Consider the following 17247-nt stretch of genomic DNA (forward strand, 5'->3'; position numbering starts at 1 on the left):
CCTAAGGCAAAGAGGAGAAGCAAGCAATATATGATTGACAGCATTTGGGTTTCATGTTTAATTTTAAAAGAACTTTTATTATACAGATTTTCAGGTGTGTGTGACAGGTCCACTTTAACTAACCTTAGGCCAAAGGCAGATGGAGCATTGGCTCTGCCTCAGCCAAAGCTCCATCTGCCCTTGTCCTTATAACTAACTGCTGATGATGACAATTCCCATCAGAAGCGGTGGTTAAAAGAGATACTCTCATATTTATTAAAACTACAACTACTGAATTATGATGGATTCTCAGCAGCTAAAATTGTTATCAGAGTCATTAACACTTAACAGTCAGAAAACTGTTTTAAGAATAGTTACTTATCAAAGCATTCTTGGCATTTTTAAATGCAAATTGTCAGAATTGAACTAGTTCAGTGCCAGCGCTAAACACCACCCTGATATAGCAAGACCATAAATGAGCATTTAAAATAATAAATAAATATCTGTGGTTTTGGGAGAAAGTAATGCATTTTTATTTTCTTAAGCCCACTCAACTGGGTGGGCTTTGTTTAGATATAAAGAAGATGACTGAAAATGCAAACACACTGTCACATAAACCAGGCCTTTGGCTTCAAAGGCAGCACTTCTACATATAATAGACAAAAACTGATGGCATGTCAGGTCAATCAAGCTAAACAAATAATCTTCATATTTAGTTTTACTGGTCCTTTCAGCAAGACGGAAATGCACCTGAAATACACAATACAAATCCATGACAAGTGGCAGGGCTGATGTGTACACATTTTAAAACGGTAGTGTTTTATTTGTTACACATTGTCTAACCTTTTTTACCACCCACACTTCCCTAATCCAACAAAGTCATTCCATTCAACAGCAGAACAGATATAAATCATGATACTAAAGGTGGCCATAGACATTTCCAGGAAAGATTGCTTGTTTAAACACAAGTGTTAGAGCTGAATCATCAGATATACAGGTAGAAACAATAGAAGTCTACCTGTATCTGATGATACAGCACTAAAGGTGGCCGATGTTCTGGTGTCTTTAAAGGGATCCTGTCATTGGAAAACATGTTTTTTTCAATACGCATCAGTTAATAGTGCTACTCTAGCAGAATTCTGCACTGAAATCCATTTCTCAAAAGAGCACACAGATTTTGTTATATGCAATTTTGAAATCTGACATGGGGCTAGACGTTTTGTCAATTTCCCAGCTTTCCCTGGTCATGTGACTTGTACCTGCACTTTAGGAGAGAAATGCTTTCTGGCAGGCTGCTGTTTTTCCTTCTCCTGTAATTGAATGTGTCTCAGTGGGACATGGGTTTTTACTATTGAGTGTTGTTTTTTGATCTACCAGGCAGCTGTTATCTTGTGCTAGGGAGCTGCTATCTGGTTACCTTCCCATTGTTCTTTTGTTTGGCTGGGGGGGGGGGGGGAAGGGAGGGGGTGATATCACTCAAACTTCAAACACTCTTTACTGCTGTACTGCAAGTTGATCAGAGCACAAGTCACATGACTTGGGACAGCTGGGAAATTGACAATATGTCTAGCCCCATGTCAGATTTCAAAATTGAATATAAAAAAATCTATTTGCTCTTTTGAGAAATGGATTTCAGTGCAGAATTCTGCTGGAGCAGCACTATTAACTGATTCATTTTGAAAAAAAAAAATTTTCCCATGACATTATCCCATTAAAGGCACCTGATCAAAATTTTCAGGCTAGCCCGACCGACGAGCCTACTGACATCTCATCTCCCACCATACACGCACCAAATATTGTACAACATTATCAGATTGTCTATGGCCAACTTAAGGGCAGAGACACACGGTTAAATTTGGGGAGATTAGTCGCCCGGCGACAAATCTCCTCTTCTTCGGGGTGACTCTTCTCCCCGAACTGCTATCCCACCGGCTAGAATGCAAATCATTGGCGGGATGGCACTCTGAGCGCTTCGTTTTCCGAGAGATGCCGGAGATTTTCATTCTAGCCAGCGGGAAGGCAGGGGAAGGCAGTTCCGGGAGATTAGTTGCCTTGAAGAAGAGGAGATTTTCTCCCCGAATCTGACCGTGTTTCTCTGCCCTGAGACTGTAGGTAGATGATCACTTATAATGACATGAATCTTGTGAGGCATTTGTTCTTTTCACACACACAGAAACACCATCAGAAGGCATGAAGACTGATAAGAAAGTTGAGAAAGACATAACTGGATACAGTCCCTAAAAAAAAAATTAGGCCCACCCCCAGCACACACTTCTTTTAAACAAAATGACACTGCAATGCAAATTAGTGTGCCAAAAATAAAAGCTTGGAATTCTGGTTTTGAACCCTAGTTAATATGAGTAGGATTGAACACAGCTAAAGGTAACAAAGATTTGTTTAATGCAATTTAAAGAGAGAGAAAGCACTACAAAATAAGTTTGGAGTTTTTTTTATTGGAGAATAGTATGAATAATGTTCCCTTTCCCTTTCATAAATATACCCATGGGTATTATCATATTATTATTATTATTTACAAAAGTACAGGTCAAGTTACATTACCAGGAAACATTAAACTAGTAACTGTAAGTGCTCTACTTCAAATGACCTATGGCAGGGCTCCGCAATATATGCTGTGAATATAAAATTGTAAGAAACACAACCTACAGAAATCTACTGTGCTGAATGGAATGTGAATTTATAGTAGCAGTGCAGAATCCTTGCACCATATACCCATCCTATCATAACGCAAAGCTTAAATAATTCAAGTGTAATAAACCGCTGACTTCAAGTTTCCATACAGAAAAAATCTTTCCCCTGAAAAGTCATTATAGTGGCACCGGCAGATGGAAATTATGTTTTATGGAAATGGGATTCATCTCTCAATGTAATTATTTTCCACTCCATTTTAAATCAACAAAAATCAGCAATTCACTGTAATGCAAAATAATATCATTATTCCTGAATAAATAGGAGTGCTTATTCTTTAGTGCAAAACACAGTTGTGAAAGGGAATAGTTAGAATCTGCTACAATGAAACTTTCCTAGAATGATAACAACAGTAACAACACCAAATATTCCTGTCCTATAGGCTTATGAAAAATGCTTTAGTAGAGGCAAGCAATAGAGTCCTAAGTTAGTGCTAATATCTAAAGAGTAGGGATGTGCGGGCTGACCCGAAATCCACAGTTTACTGCCAGTTTGACGGGGTTGGATTAAAATTTGGGCAAATATTGTGTGTTAGGGTCGGGTGAGGGTAAGACTGTGGAAGTGCACCCCTCCTCTGAAGATTACCTGTCTTGGATTTGCAGGTTAGGGTCGGTGTGGGTTAAGGTTTTGCTCGTTAGGCTCCGGTGCAGGGTGACTTTTGCTCACCCACACATCACTAATATAGAGTACAGGTCCTGTCCAGAGAATTTAATATAATAAATTAGAGATTAGTTAAAATGAAAATAAGGGGACAATAAAAAGGGAACACTGAAATGCTATAAAGAAAGGACTTCCTGGGATGGATTAAGCTCCAAGGGAGTTGACTGTGAAGTAAGTGAGAGTAAGGGGTAGCTCCTGTAATCTGACATATTGCCTGTCTCATACAGTTATTGCATGAGTAACTATTTCTCTGTGTACTATGTTGATATGGAAGCAAAAGCTCAGGTGTGAGTAATCCCTAATCACTCAATTTGGGAAACATTCATATTCAAAGTAATTTGCCTTGGCTTTTGGCCTCCTTTAGGGCTCTTACACATGAGCGTTTTGACCTGCGCTCCCCTGTGTTCCGTTTTTTGGCGTTCAGCCGCAGGGGAGCGCAGGAATAGACGCAAGTCATTATTTGAAATGGGGCTGTACTCACTCAGGTGCGTGTAGGCGCCGAACGCAGGTTCAGACGCAACATGCTGCATTTTTCCTGCGTTCGGCGCCTACACGCGCCTGAGTGAGTACAGCCCCATTTCAAATAATGACTTGCGTCTATTCCTGCGCTCCCCTGCGGCTGAACGCCAAAAAACGGAACGCAGGGGAGCGCAGGTCAAAACGCTCATGTGTAAGAGCCCTTAGGAGGTTGAAAAATACAACTCCTTGAACCCCTTTGATAAAGTGAAATGTTCTATTACAATAAAACTAGTACTTTGGGTCACAAAGCCGACTCCCAGACTTAACTTGGGTCTCTTGAGAAAAAAAGTAAAAACCCTGATGTAAGTGGTAATAAAACATTCATAAAGTTTATATACTGATTGCCGTTCCCTAGATCTAAACAGTTTTTCCAATCATTAAACTTGTATAAGGTAACAACTGTACTACAGTATGTGTGACCAGACTCAAGACAAGTCAAGATGAGCTTTGAGCAGTGACTTGAAAACACTGGATTCAAAGATATATGATGGTATAGTGTACAAGATAATTTTTTACCAAGCACATTTTACATATGTTAAGATATATAAAAGTTAAAACAGCCTAAAGTGACAGTTTTTGCATGGGGTATTATAAGCACAGGCACACCCATAGAAATGCATAAGCCAAGGGACCCATCTGTCCAGCACCAGTCCTTTGTTAAAGGAACAGTAACATCAAGAAAAATAAAGTGTTTAAAAGTAATACAAATATAATGCATTGTTGCCATGTGGTGCAGCCATTCAAATACGAAAAGGCTCAGGATATACAGCAGATAAGCTCTGTAGAACATAATGTTATCTGTTATCCACTATTTAACCTGTGCCATATAGACTTTTTCAATTTCCACCATTGTTACACAGCAGCTTGTTTATATGAACTATAGTAGTGTTTTTGAAGCAAACACATCAGTTTTACCAGTGCAGGGCAACACAACTTTATATTTTCATTACTTTAAAACACTTTCATTTTTTGTGTTACTGTTCCTTTAAGCAGGGAAGTCATGAAATGGTGAGGAGAGTTTTCTAATTGTTCTTTTGGTGGTCTAAAGGTGAAAAGACTACTTCTATAAACATAGGGTTTACATTTATTTCTTGTTCCTGAGTTTCTGCCAGTCATTACCCATCAGCACAGAAGGAATAGTAATTACTTGAAGTCATGGAATTTAGCTACATTTAATCTTCTCTAAAGGCAGGGATAAGCACTATGTGCAATGTACAATGCAGCACCAGACACAAACATTCCAGTCACTAAGATCCTAATTGTCAGACCTGAGTACTGTCCTGCATTTTTCTGATTTGGTGGAAATTTGTGTGACAGGAAAGGCATGTTTAAACTCTTTCAAATTAAAAGAATAATAATAATATACTAAACAAAATAAATAATTTCTAAGCAGTCAACAACAAACTGTTAAGGAACTATGATAAAATTTTACATATTTCATTATTATTAAGTATCTTATTTCTCTCTCTCGTATATATATATATATATATATATATATATATATATATATATATATATATATTTAAATATATATATATATATATATATATATATATATATATATATATATATATATATATATATATATATAAATATATATATGCTAGTAGATGATGCCAGATGACTTGTGGTGCTTGCCATTTCAATAAGTCTTAGGCAGTATAGACTGACCCATTTGGGCAGCTTTAGACCGATTGGGCAGCTTATCTTCCTGTGTACGGGCTCTCTGACTATCTGGCAGAAAATCAGCCAGATATCGATCAGGCAGGCTTTTTTCCCATTGGATCAAGGACTGCATTGGCTACTTGATGCGGCCCTTACTCCGACGGTTCATATTCCCACCACTGTAATGTGATTGTTTGTGATTAAGCCCAGTATCTCTCACCTAAGGTGGGCATATTTGGAGAAAAGATCTGGCCTCACCAAACAAACGAATATTATAGTGTATGGCCAGCTTAAAGGAGAACTAAACCCTTAAAATGAATATGGCTAAAAATGCCATATTTTATATAATGAATTTATGGTACCAGCCTAAGGTTTCAGCTTCTCAATAGCAGCAATTATGCCGAACTTCAAATCTATCACAGGAGGTCACCATCTTGGAACGTGTCTGCGACACTCACATCTCAGTGGGCTCTAAGCAGCTGTTGAGACATTAAGCTTAGGGGTTGTAGCAAATTATCAAACAGAAAATGAGGTTGGCCTGACCTTTTAACCGCTAAAGCCAACAATCATTTCTCACTACTAATACTGCTTGATCTCTCAGCCACATTTGACACTGTAGATCACCCTCTCCTCCTCCAGTCCCTCCATTGGCTTGGCCTTCGTGACACAGCGCTGTCCTGATTCTCTTCTTACATCACCAATCCTTCCTTCAGTGTCTCCTACAATGGAGTATCATCTTCTCCCCTACCTCTTTCTGTTCCTCAAGGCTCTGTCCTGGGACCTCAAGGCTCTGTCCTGGGACCATTACTATTCTCCCTCTATATATATTCTTCCTCCATCGGCAAATTAATCAACTCGTATGGTTTCCACTACCACCTCTATGCTGACGATACTCAGATCTATCTCTCATCTCCTGATCTCAACCCAGAACTCCTAACTCGCGTCTCCTCCTGCCTGTCCGCTATCTCTACCTGGATGTCGCAAAGCTACTTTAAATTAAACCTCTCTACAACTGAAATGGTTCTCTTTCCTCCAACTAACACCAGTAACATCCCGGAAGTATCCATCATAGTTAACAATTCCACTATCACCCCCTCTCCCCAGGCCCGGTGCCTTGGGGTTATCCTAGATTCTGCCCTGTCATTCACTCCTCATATCCAGTCACTTATTAAATCATGTCACTTCCACCTAAGGAACATATCCAAAATACGATCATTTATCACCCAAGATGCTGCCAAAATTCTTATTCACTCACTCATCATATCACGGCTAGACTACTGTAATTCTCTTTTAATTGGCCTTCCCCTCCAGAGATTGTCACCTCTTCAGTCCATAATGAACACTGCTGCGAGGCTCATACATCTCAGCAACCGCTCCTCCTCTCCCACGCCATTCTGTCAATCCCTGCACTGGCTTCCGTTACCTTTCAGAATCAAAATTATAATATATATATATATATATATATATATATATATATATATATATATATATATATATATATATATATATATATATATATATATATGTATGTATATATATATATATATATATATATATATATATATATATATATATATATATATATATTGTGAGTGTACTGTATATTGTGAGTGGGTCCCTAAGCTCAGTAAGTGACAGCAGCACAGAGCATATGCAGTGAATCAGCGGAAAAAAAGATGGGGAGCTACTGGGGAATCGTTGGAGGCACAGATCTTCCCTGTTAAATGGTTGTGGGTGTCTTGGGCTGGTACAGATGCCCAGATCATAATGTACTAGGCATTTCTAGCCTACTTCTTTGGTTAAGCTTTAGTTCTCCTTTATGGCCCAAGGTCTCTAAATGTCTATGATAGAAATAATCAATGTGGTAATATAATCTAACCCTTTAATATGTGGACAGTGGATAAATGGGCAGAGCTGAACTGGTATGCTCAAGGTCGGTTCCTGGCAGTGAATTCCTATGCACTATTGTAAAATGTTAACTTCTCCACTGGTCAATGCCTTTGAACAGAAGCATACATCCAGATGTCCCCATCATGGCCTGAATCCACTTATTTTATTGCTTGCAATTCAATCTGCACTAATAATGCACACACAAATGATTTATTTGTATGGCCTCTGGAGAAATGAGGATGGAAACATACCTAACATAATTATGTAAACCTATCAAGCCTATTTATAATCAGCTTCACTATGGGGGAAAAGTGCATCAAATTTCATGCATAAGCAGAATATTATGTTGAATTAAAAAGTTGTCCTTTTCCCTTCTTTACAATTTTTTCTACAAATTGCCAAGCTGCTACACCTTTGCATACTAATTGCCCAATTAAACCGCAAGTGCTTTCTGTTTGCTAGGACGAAGGAATTCATTTGAGGCAATGTTGTTTGAAATAACAAGATTTATCAGGCATTAGAGATGTGGGAGCCTGAGCATTGAATAAAGATTCAGAGCCAAATCAAAGTAAAGGTCCCCATAGACGCAAAGATTTTTCTTTGGTGAACGAACGATTTTAGTGCAATTCAACCCATCCGTCAAATTAACGTGAGGTTAGTGGGAATCGAACGATCATGCATCTTATGATTTTTCGTCCGACATCTGTCAGAAAATTGATCGGCCAGGTTAAAAAATTCTCATTGGTCACAGTGAAATCTATGTTTGCAGGGCCAAGCAGGCAGCTACCCTCAGTTTTCCTGGCTTCAACTAGACAATATCGCTTGAAACGGTCTTTTAAGTTGATGGACAAATCGTACGTTTCAAGTTAATCTTGGTCTCACGGTTACAAAAAGATCTTTTAAAAATCTTTACATCTATGGCCAGTTTTACAGATGCTGTAGAATCTGTAGAATCTCTAGATTTCTTTTAATTACATGTCCAGCATCCCCAACAAGCATTGGCAATGCCCTGTCAAAACTTTGTGGTAGTGTCAACGTAATATCTGTTTACTTCAGCCTATGTTTTTGGCTAACTATAATAAAAACAAATTTTTTATTTTACACAGACTACTTTTTTTTTTACCAAATTTTATTTTTAAGACTGAACTGTTCCTTTAAAGATTTATATAGACAGTATTTATGGGACCGAGTTAAAGGATTTCTTTAGTTAGTGAAATAGCTTGCGCTGTTAAAGTTAGAGGTGAGGCCCTAATTGACACTAGGCTGAGAGCGTTTCCTGTGTTATTTTCCCATGTAATGTTAGGTTCGAAGTACCCAGTATCTTCCCATACAACCACTGAGTGACTGAAGGCTTGATAAATGGCCCAGGGGGCGCAAAAATTTGCACTTTGGGCATGTATATCTTGGCTAATTAAAATACGTTTGCTCCTTGCAACTGTACACTCTACAGATGGGTGGTCTTGGATAAGCACCCAACACTTTAAAAAAGTGTATTACAGTTAGAGGGTTAAGCTGTCCACTAAGCTGTGGTACTGACAGACAGGACTGTAAACTAACTGCCAGCAAGAACACAAGATGGATTTCACTCAGAAAATGCTCCATTTTCTGTCCATTTTCAGACAACAAAGTATAGTCCTGTCACTATGTACAACATGCACACAAGTGGAGCAGAGAGGGCCAGTGGGATTTCTGTATTAGCAGGAAACTGCAACGTGTGCCACTAGCCAAAGTGAATAGCCTTTATTAATAGCTATGGGGAGGAGACAGATATGAAAAGAAATGAATAGTAAAAAAAGCAATTGAAAAAAATGTTTCCCCACCTTTAATAACAATTTTCTAATGGGAAATGTCCCCAACTTTAATAACTGGAAACAACTGATAATATTATGCCTTCTAAAATTACCCTCTCATTTGTCAACTTCTACTAAAGGTAAGATAGGATTATATGTCCACTCTCAGAGAACATACTGTGGGCAGAGAGAGTGAGAGCAAGGCTGAAATTGCAAGCAGAGCCAAATGCATATTCATAGAAACTAGAGCAAAAAAAAATTAAGAACACAAATATTAGCTCAAATCTTAATATTTTGAATACCACAAAAACTAGTCACAGTAAAATTATTCCAACAGAGCCTAGTTGCAAGGTACACTGGAATTTCAATAATGTCAATAACCATACTGTATGTCCCAAACTACAGGAACTTAGGTGTTCAGTCTCAGGTTAGTAAATGCCAGGCTTCTAAGTAAATGTCATGCTTCCAGACATTGATTCAGATGCTGGAGCCAGCTTGCATAAAAAGCTGTATGAAATGTGGGCTATTCAATATTTTCACATTTCTAAGAGAAACCATGAAAACAAGACACGGCAATGACAAGGAATTCAAAACATTCTAATAAATCCAATTTTCTAGGTGATCTTAAAGTCAGTGTGATGTGAAAGGATTGCCTTGTTTTTTCCCACTATTTACACATAATTGAAGATAAACTACCGGTATATAATTATTTTAACTAGATTTACCAAACATAATTCAAGAAATCAGATTTGCTTCTCATGTTTAGCCATCTAATAAACAGCTAAGGAAAAGCAGGCGACACATTAAATGTAAAAGAGCAATGCAATTAACCTGTGTGGTAATATGTCAACATTTAATCCTGTGAATTATTTCAGTAAATTAAAAGGTCATCAGATTTATCTTGATGAACCAATTAAAATGCTTGGCAGGTGACCTATCCAGTAGCAGCTTGACATTGAACACTAATGCTTCTGGTGATGTCATTCTTTGACAATCTAATCCTATACATAGAGGCAATAGGACTTGCTTTGCAACAACACAATTATTTTATTTTTAATTCTGAAAAATATAGAACAATTTATTTTCTATAGTAGAACAGATTATACTGTTTTAAAGGTTATCATGGGGACATACCCTTAACAGCATGGAACCATTTTTGGCATTTTTTTTTGCATTAGATCTTCCAGCATAACTGGAATGTTAGTAGGAACTCCAGTCCAACAAAAAGGCCAAAGACTTAATCACATCATTAAAAAAACATTTTGTATAAATACCAGCAATATGCCACAACGACAGTAGTGTAGGAATCAATCAGTACTGAGAACACAATGCTTAGAAAAATATAAAACAAACTGTCTGCCAGCAAATGGAGCATTCAACGAAACATACTCACTTCAGTGACAGGGAGTAGTCGTGCTTGCTTGTCTGGCTGTTTCTCACAAGATAGCTGCATTCTTTGCACAGTCGGAGCAAGTTCTCTGCATCTGTTCGGCTGATTGCCCCGTGATACCATCTGAAACCAAGGGCAGTGTAGTTATATTTAAAACATTATCATTTATGATTAATTCCAACACAGTTCTCAAACAGACTGCGTTAGATTCCAAACTGCATTTTTCAGCAACTTACTTAAAGGAGAACTAAACCCTAAAAATGAATATGGATGACAATACCATATTTTTATTGCACCAGCCTAAAGTTTCAGCTTCTCAATAGCAGCAATGATACAGTACATTTTGAGTTGGTCCCTAAGCTCTGTAAGTGACATCAGCACAGAGCAAGTGCAGTGAATCAGCAGAAAAGAAGATGGGGAGTTACTGGGGCATCTTCAATTTCACAGACCTTTACTGCTAAAAGGCTGTGGTTGCCTTGGGCTGATACAAAAACATAATGTACAACATTTCTAGCCTACTACTTTAGTTAAACTTTAGTTCTCCTTTTAGATGTTCAACTGAAAACTACAAAAGATTTAAAGAACTGACCAGTTAGCTAAATAGCGTTCATAAGAGAACTAATTTATCATGGAGAAGCAAGGTGTAAAGCTGGGGGAAAAAACAGGATGTCCTAAAAAAGTTACCACTCATTACAATTAACCATGGATTTAGTTTTGTAAAAAGAAAAGGTGGTGGCAGGGTCTCACATTTGTTTTTCCAGTGCAATGTTAGGATCCACTCGCTCTCCCAAGATTCCGCAGAGGTCTGGGCTTCCGTGTTTTATAGGTTTAAATCCCCCGCCAGGGGCCCTTAGCTGTCGCCGCCTATCATTTGAGGGTGATAATGATTGCCTTTTCTCACCACCATTGAACTGGGCTGCAAAAAATAAAAAACAACAATTGTTATCAAGGAAATCAGAAGGAATTAACGCAGCGCCGCGTGTGCTTTAGCGCAGTCGACTTTTCATTATAGCGGATGGGAAGACACGAGGAGGCAGTTCGGGGAGATTGACTCCCAGAAGAAGAGGCAATTAGTCGCCAGACGACAAAATCTCCCCGAATCTCCTCGTGTGAACTAACCCTTAGAGAGACTCTCATTTACCTTATATGTACATTGATAAGATAGATAAGAAAGACCCTAGAATTTGAGATTTAAAGTAGTTGCATGACCTAGACATAAGTTGCTGTATGCGCTGTCAGCTACAACCCAGTTTTCCAAGAAAGATCTTTAAAGGGGTAATTCACCTTTAAGTTAACTATTAGTATGTTATGGAATGGCTAATTCTAAGCAACTGTCCAATTAGCTTTCTTTTTTTTCACAGTTTTTTTAATTATTTGCCTTCTTTTGACTCCAGATTTCAAATGTGGGTAACTGCCCCCATCTAAAAATAAAAATCTCTGTAAGGCTACAAAATTATCGTTATTGCTACTTTTAATTGCTCCTCGTTCTATTCAGGCCCTCTCCTTCATATTCTAGTGCATTGTTGCTAGTGTAACTGGGACCAAAGCAACCAAATTGCTTAACTTGCAAACTGGAGAGCCGATGAATAAAAAGTTAAATAACTAAAAAAACACAAATATTAATAAATAATAAAAACCAAAGGCAAATAGTCTCAGAATATCACTCTCTGCATCATACTAAAAGTTAATTTAAAGGTGAACAACCCCTTTAACACCAAATTCTGGGAATTGTCGTTCAACTAACAACTAGAGGGCTGCCGTATGGTTCGAATGAGATAAACAAAATTCTTGTCTTGACAGTGAAGTGCATGTGAATGGATTTTAAAAGAAAAACAAGGGTAGTTCTTTTACACACAAGGCAAATACAGATGATTTTTTAAATAGTTTTGCCGCCCTAACACTTAAAGGGAAGTACATGCTCCATTGTGCCCCAGGCAATGTTTGCTTAGCTTTGAACAGGCCCTCTAAAGACACTCCTCACAACACATGTTGGGATATATTTAGAGCTTTGTTTGACCTGATCATGAAAAAAAATTAAAAGAAACATCCACCTGCAGTTTAGAATGCCTACCTCATTGCTCAATGCATATACAAAAACAGAGCTTTTTTAAGGGAAAAAATATGCTATCCCAGCTGAACTTGGAGGGGTAAGCAAGTACTATTCTATTTCAGCCATTACTTGTTTTGCACAAAATAGTAAAATAGCTATGCTTTTCCATTGCAGCCTATGGAAAATATTGGCCTCTCAGCAAAACTAGTGCAAAAGCAACTACTACTACAGGTGTGGGATCCATTATCCGGAAACCCAAATTACAGGATGGCCATCTCCCATAGGCTCTATTTTATCTAAATAATCAAAATGTATTTGTTCTTTGACTTCAAAATATAAATATACTAGTAAAAACACATTTACATGACTGTTTTGGCTGCTTTTCCTGTGGCTTCTTCAGCTGACACCCTGCTCATCTGAATGAATTATCCCTTCATAAAGATGAACGCCCTGATCCCCTGACATACAACAATTGTGTAGTGACTAAGTAGTGTCATAGTTAAAATTCCACTCCACCATTATTTTTTATTCTCCCCAGGAATGTCCCCAGGAACATCAGCACCCTAATATGTATTTATATTCCTTGTTTTTGCCCCCCCCTCCAATTATAGGAGCAAATTTTTTTATTTTAACCTTGCCTAAAGGTCGCCATATACTGAAAGATACCAACTAAATGTGCACCTGGGAGTAGCCTATAGATAAATTATTAGCAAGAACTTTATTGGTTATTGGGCTACTGTCCAGGTAAAAATTTGCCTGGTGAAATCAATCCAAGTATTGGAAAAGATATTTAAAGGCAGTCTAACCTAATTTTTATTAGGTCTTCTCTTGCAAGCCTCAAGGCAACTATAGCATGATAACATATTAATGAAGTGTGTGTATTCTTGCACATTTAATCAATATATAAATACTGACAAGAACAATAATAAACTAGTCGCAAAGTAAATTAGAGTGAAGTTCATCCCTACACAGATGTCTAAAATGGTGGCTTGACAGATGCACATCTGGTGAACATTTTGTCCCTTCCCACCTTTAAAAAAAATGGGCAATTTCACACACTTCCGTGGCAGGCAGCAGGTTTAATTGCCAAAACATAATCATGGGTGGTCCTACAGTTAAATGAATTTTCACATAAGAACAGAACGGAAATTGAACATATTGTAAATTAGAGACTTGTGCAACTTGCAATTTCCAGAACTAAATAAATAAATAAATAAAAATGAACAAACTGCAAAGGAAACAACCTGGTCCTGAAATTCCCAAAGTGCATCTCGTTTTAAAAGGTATTTATTGGATGTATATTTCCTATAGCCTTTATAGTTTTACTCTAGGCATCAGATGGCCATCTGGAAGTAGGACCTTACCACCTATTCAGAGTTTAGAAATGTCAAGGAAGTATAATTTGTCACACGCAATCTTAAAAACCACACACAGACAAACATCCCCCACCTTTCTCACTGAACACACCTTATTAAAATACTGGTAAACCTAGATCCACAACCGCCACTTGCCCCCAAATGAGGACTCAATAGGAAGGTACCGCTCTGTGTAAAATGCTGGAAAGCATATGCATAGCTGGATTGCCTTTCCCCTATTACCCCACCCATGGGTGTATGTCACTTGATTGACAAACTAGTGCTTTAGCTCCAAGTTATGTGAGCACAATCAAACAGGCCTCTCTTTGGAGTCAGAAATCTGAACTTTTCTTTCACTACACTTGAATCACAGCCAGTTACCACAAGGTTTTCAAGCCACTATACCAATATAGCATAACAATAACAACATATGGAAATGTTTTATTTTGATTTCACTGTAAGACAGAGGTCAAGGTTATTGTTGTCTTTTTGATTGAAGTGCATTTTGAAATCAGTTTATGAAGCAATGCAGATAAGAAGTTAATAAAATCAGAACAGGAAGCAAGTTTCAATAAGCAGTTAATCATTTATTTTTTAGAATTTATATATTGCACAGTACAGAGCATGTAGTTTATGGAATTATACTCTTATTGGAATACTGGAACTAAAGGTCAACTCTAGAGGCACATAAAAAAAGAGTTTGCTGGTCCCCTACTGGCCTTGCTTACTACACTCTTCTACCATAAAAAGAAGACTGCATAAAAGTAAATACAGAGGGTGCACTGCAAGGTGCAAGCCACTCATAAGCACCAAGAATAGAAAGGCTAGATTGGACTTTGCTAAAAAAAAAAAAACATCTAAAAAAGCCAGCACAGTTCTGGAAAAACATTCTTTGGACGGATGAAACCAAGATCAAATAGCTCATGATCCAAAGCATTCCACGTCATCTATAAAACATGGCGGAGGCAGTGTGATGGCTTGGGCGTGCATGGCTGCCAGTGGCACTGGGACACTAGTGTTTATCCATGATGTGACACAGGACAGAAGCAGCCGAATGAATTCTGAGGTGTTCAGAGACATACTGTCTGATCAAATCCAGCTAAATGTAGTCAAATTGATTGGGAGGCATTTCATAATACAGATGGACAATGACCCAAAACATACAGCCAAAGCAACCCAGGAATTAAATATTAAAGCAAAGAAGTGGAATATTCTTGAATGGCCAAGTCAGTCACCTGATCTGAACCCAATTGAGCATGCATTTCACTTTTTGAAGACTAAACTTCGGGCAGAAAGGCCCACAAACAAACAGCAACTGAAAGCCACTGCAGTGGGCCTGGCAGAAAATTATAAAGGAGGGAACCCAGAATCTGGTGATGTCCATCAGTTCAAGACTTCAGGCTGTCATTACCAGCAAAGGAGCCCCTGAAATGAAGCGATTGTGTTAAAAAGGCTTTAGTTCCTCACTTTTTTATGCAATCTTTTTGTTCAACCTACTGAATTAAAGCTGAAAGTCTGCAGTTCAACTGCATTTGAGTTGTTTCATTTAAAATTCATTGTGGTAGTGTACAGAACCAACATTTTTAAAAAAAGTTGTCCAAATATTCATGGACCTAACTGTATCTTCCCTTGGTCAGACACCCACAAGATACGATTAATAACTCACTTGGGTGAGTAGTGATATCTGAATTCACTCTGCAATGAGGATGGGTGAAAAGAAAAGGCAACAGTTAAGACACCAAAGTGCAGTGTTATATTAATGTGCTTGCACAAACTACACACTTGCCACAAGCGAGTATTACTATAATCTCTGTAAAAGTCATGTACTGGAGGATTAGATTTAATTATATCTGTTTCCAGCTGCATAGAAAGGTTGTTAAAAGCCAATTACCTCCTTTCAATGCAGTGATGCAAAGAAAGGCTATTCCTGGGGCCTCTTGCACTTTTTAATGCCAAATACTAACTGTGTTTTAATTCTTCATGACAACTTCCCCTTGTGGGGGGAATCAAGAGGAAAGCAAAGGAGAGAGCAATTTTCAGCTCTACTTGGAAGGAAAAGATAACAATGAATGCTAATTGTATTTGCAAAAGTCGTCAGAGAAAAACATTTGAATTTTATTATTATATGTATTGTTTTTCCTAGGATACTTGCTTCACTTTATTAAAACTTTATTAAAACTGGGAAATTAAATTAAAGTCCCACATTAATGTTTTCCTCCTAAAACTGTTTCATTGCAAATTGTTGCAGGTTTATGCAAATTTAATTTGTAAACCCTAAACCCCTTGCCTTCATTGTGCTACTTTCTGTGTGCAAACCAGCACTTCGGTATTTCACTGTCCAGTGCATTGATATGCATGTGATGGCACATGGAAGGCCCCACTAGAACCAAGAAAGGGGCCATTAATGCCAGAACAGTAGTACACAAGAAACCAAACTTGGCTTTTACGTGGATTAATGATTGGATTAATTGCCATTTGAGGGCCAGGGCACACATACTGTTATTTCGGGAGATTAGTTGCCCAGCGACAAATTGCTTCTTCTACGGGTGACTAATGTCCCCAAACTGCCTTCCCACCGGCTAGAATGTAAATCGCCAGTGGGATGGCAGTCGGATCACTTTGGCTTTCCGAAGACGCCCAAAGTTTCCTTGTGAGGCAACTTCAGTAATGAATTACTGCGAGTGCTATCCCGCAGGCTATTTACATTCTAGCTGACGGGAAGGCAGTTCGGGGAGATTAGTGGCCCTAAGAAGAAGCGATTTGTTGCTGGACGACTAATCTCCTGAAATAGCAACGTGTGCCCTTACGCTAATGGCAGAGACACACACTGCTATTTTGGGATTAATTCTGCTTTCCGAAGTTGCCCAAAGTTTCCTCGTGAGGCAACTTTGGAAAACGAAGTGTTCCAGTTTACATTTTAGCCAGCACGAAGGCAGTTCTGGGAGATTAGTCGCCGAAGAAGAAGTGATTTGTCTCTGGGCGACTACTCTCCCAAAATAGCAGCGTGTCTCTGCCCTTAGCCTTCATGGTCTGTCTTTATAAAACATAACGATTATTTATTAAGATAACAGAGACTTTATAGAAAAGGAAACAATGAAAGTGGGGCTTAAAGCCTAATCTAGTACAGGTATGGGACCTGTTGTCCAAAATGCTCAGGACCTGCAGTTTTCAGGATAATGGATCTTTCCGTAATTTGGATCTTCATACCTTAACTCTACTAGAAAATCATTTAAACATTAAATA

At 38.2% G+C, this 17247-nt stretch overlaps 1 protein-coding gene across 2 annotated transcripts in view; it reads right to left on the minus strand.

The window, feature by feature from the left end:
• shb.L (Src homology 2 domain containing adaptor protein B L homeolog) overlaps window positions 1-17247 on the minus strand; it is a 119537-nt gene that overhangs the window by 25696 nt on the left and 76594 nt on the right. Inside the window, exons 4-6 of one of the 2 annotated variants that reach the window (XM_018257020.2) lie at window positions 11347-11515; window positions 10603-10722; window positions 593-729 (exon numbers count right to left, since the gene is read on the minus strand). In XM_018257020.2, coding sequence (XP_018112509.1) covers window positions 666-729; window positions 10603-10722; window positions 11347-11515 — 353 coding nt within the window. In that variant the 3' untranslated portion in view covers window positions 593-665. Of the gene's footprint in view, window positions 1-592; window positions 730-10602; window positions 10723-11346; window positions 11516-17247 lie in introns of those variants that run through there. The other variant, XM_018257012.2, reaches the window with a different exon arrangement.

Source organism: Xenopus laevis, chromosome 1L, assembly GCF_017654675.1.
Source record: "Xenopus laevis strain J_2021 chromosome 1L, Xenopus_laevis_v10.1, whole genome shotgun sequence".
Lineage (NCBI taxonomy): Eukaryota > Metazoa > Chordata > Amphibia > Anura > Pipidae > Xenopus > Xenopus laevis.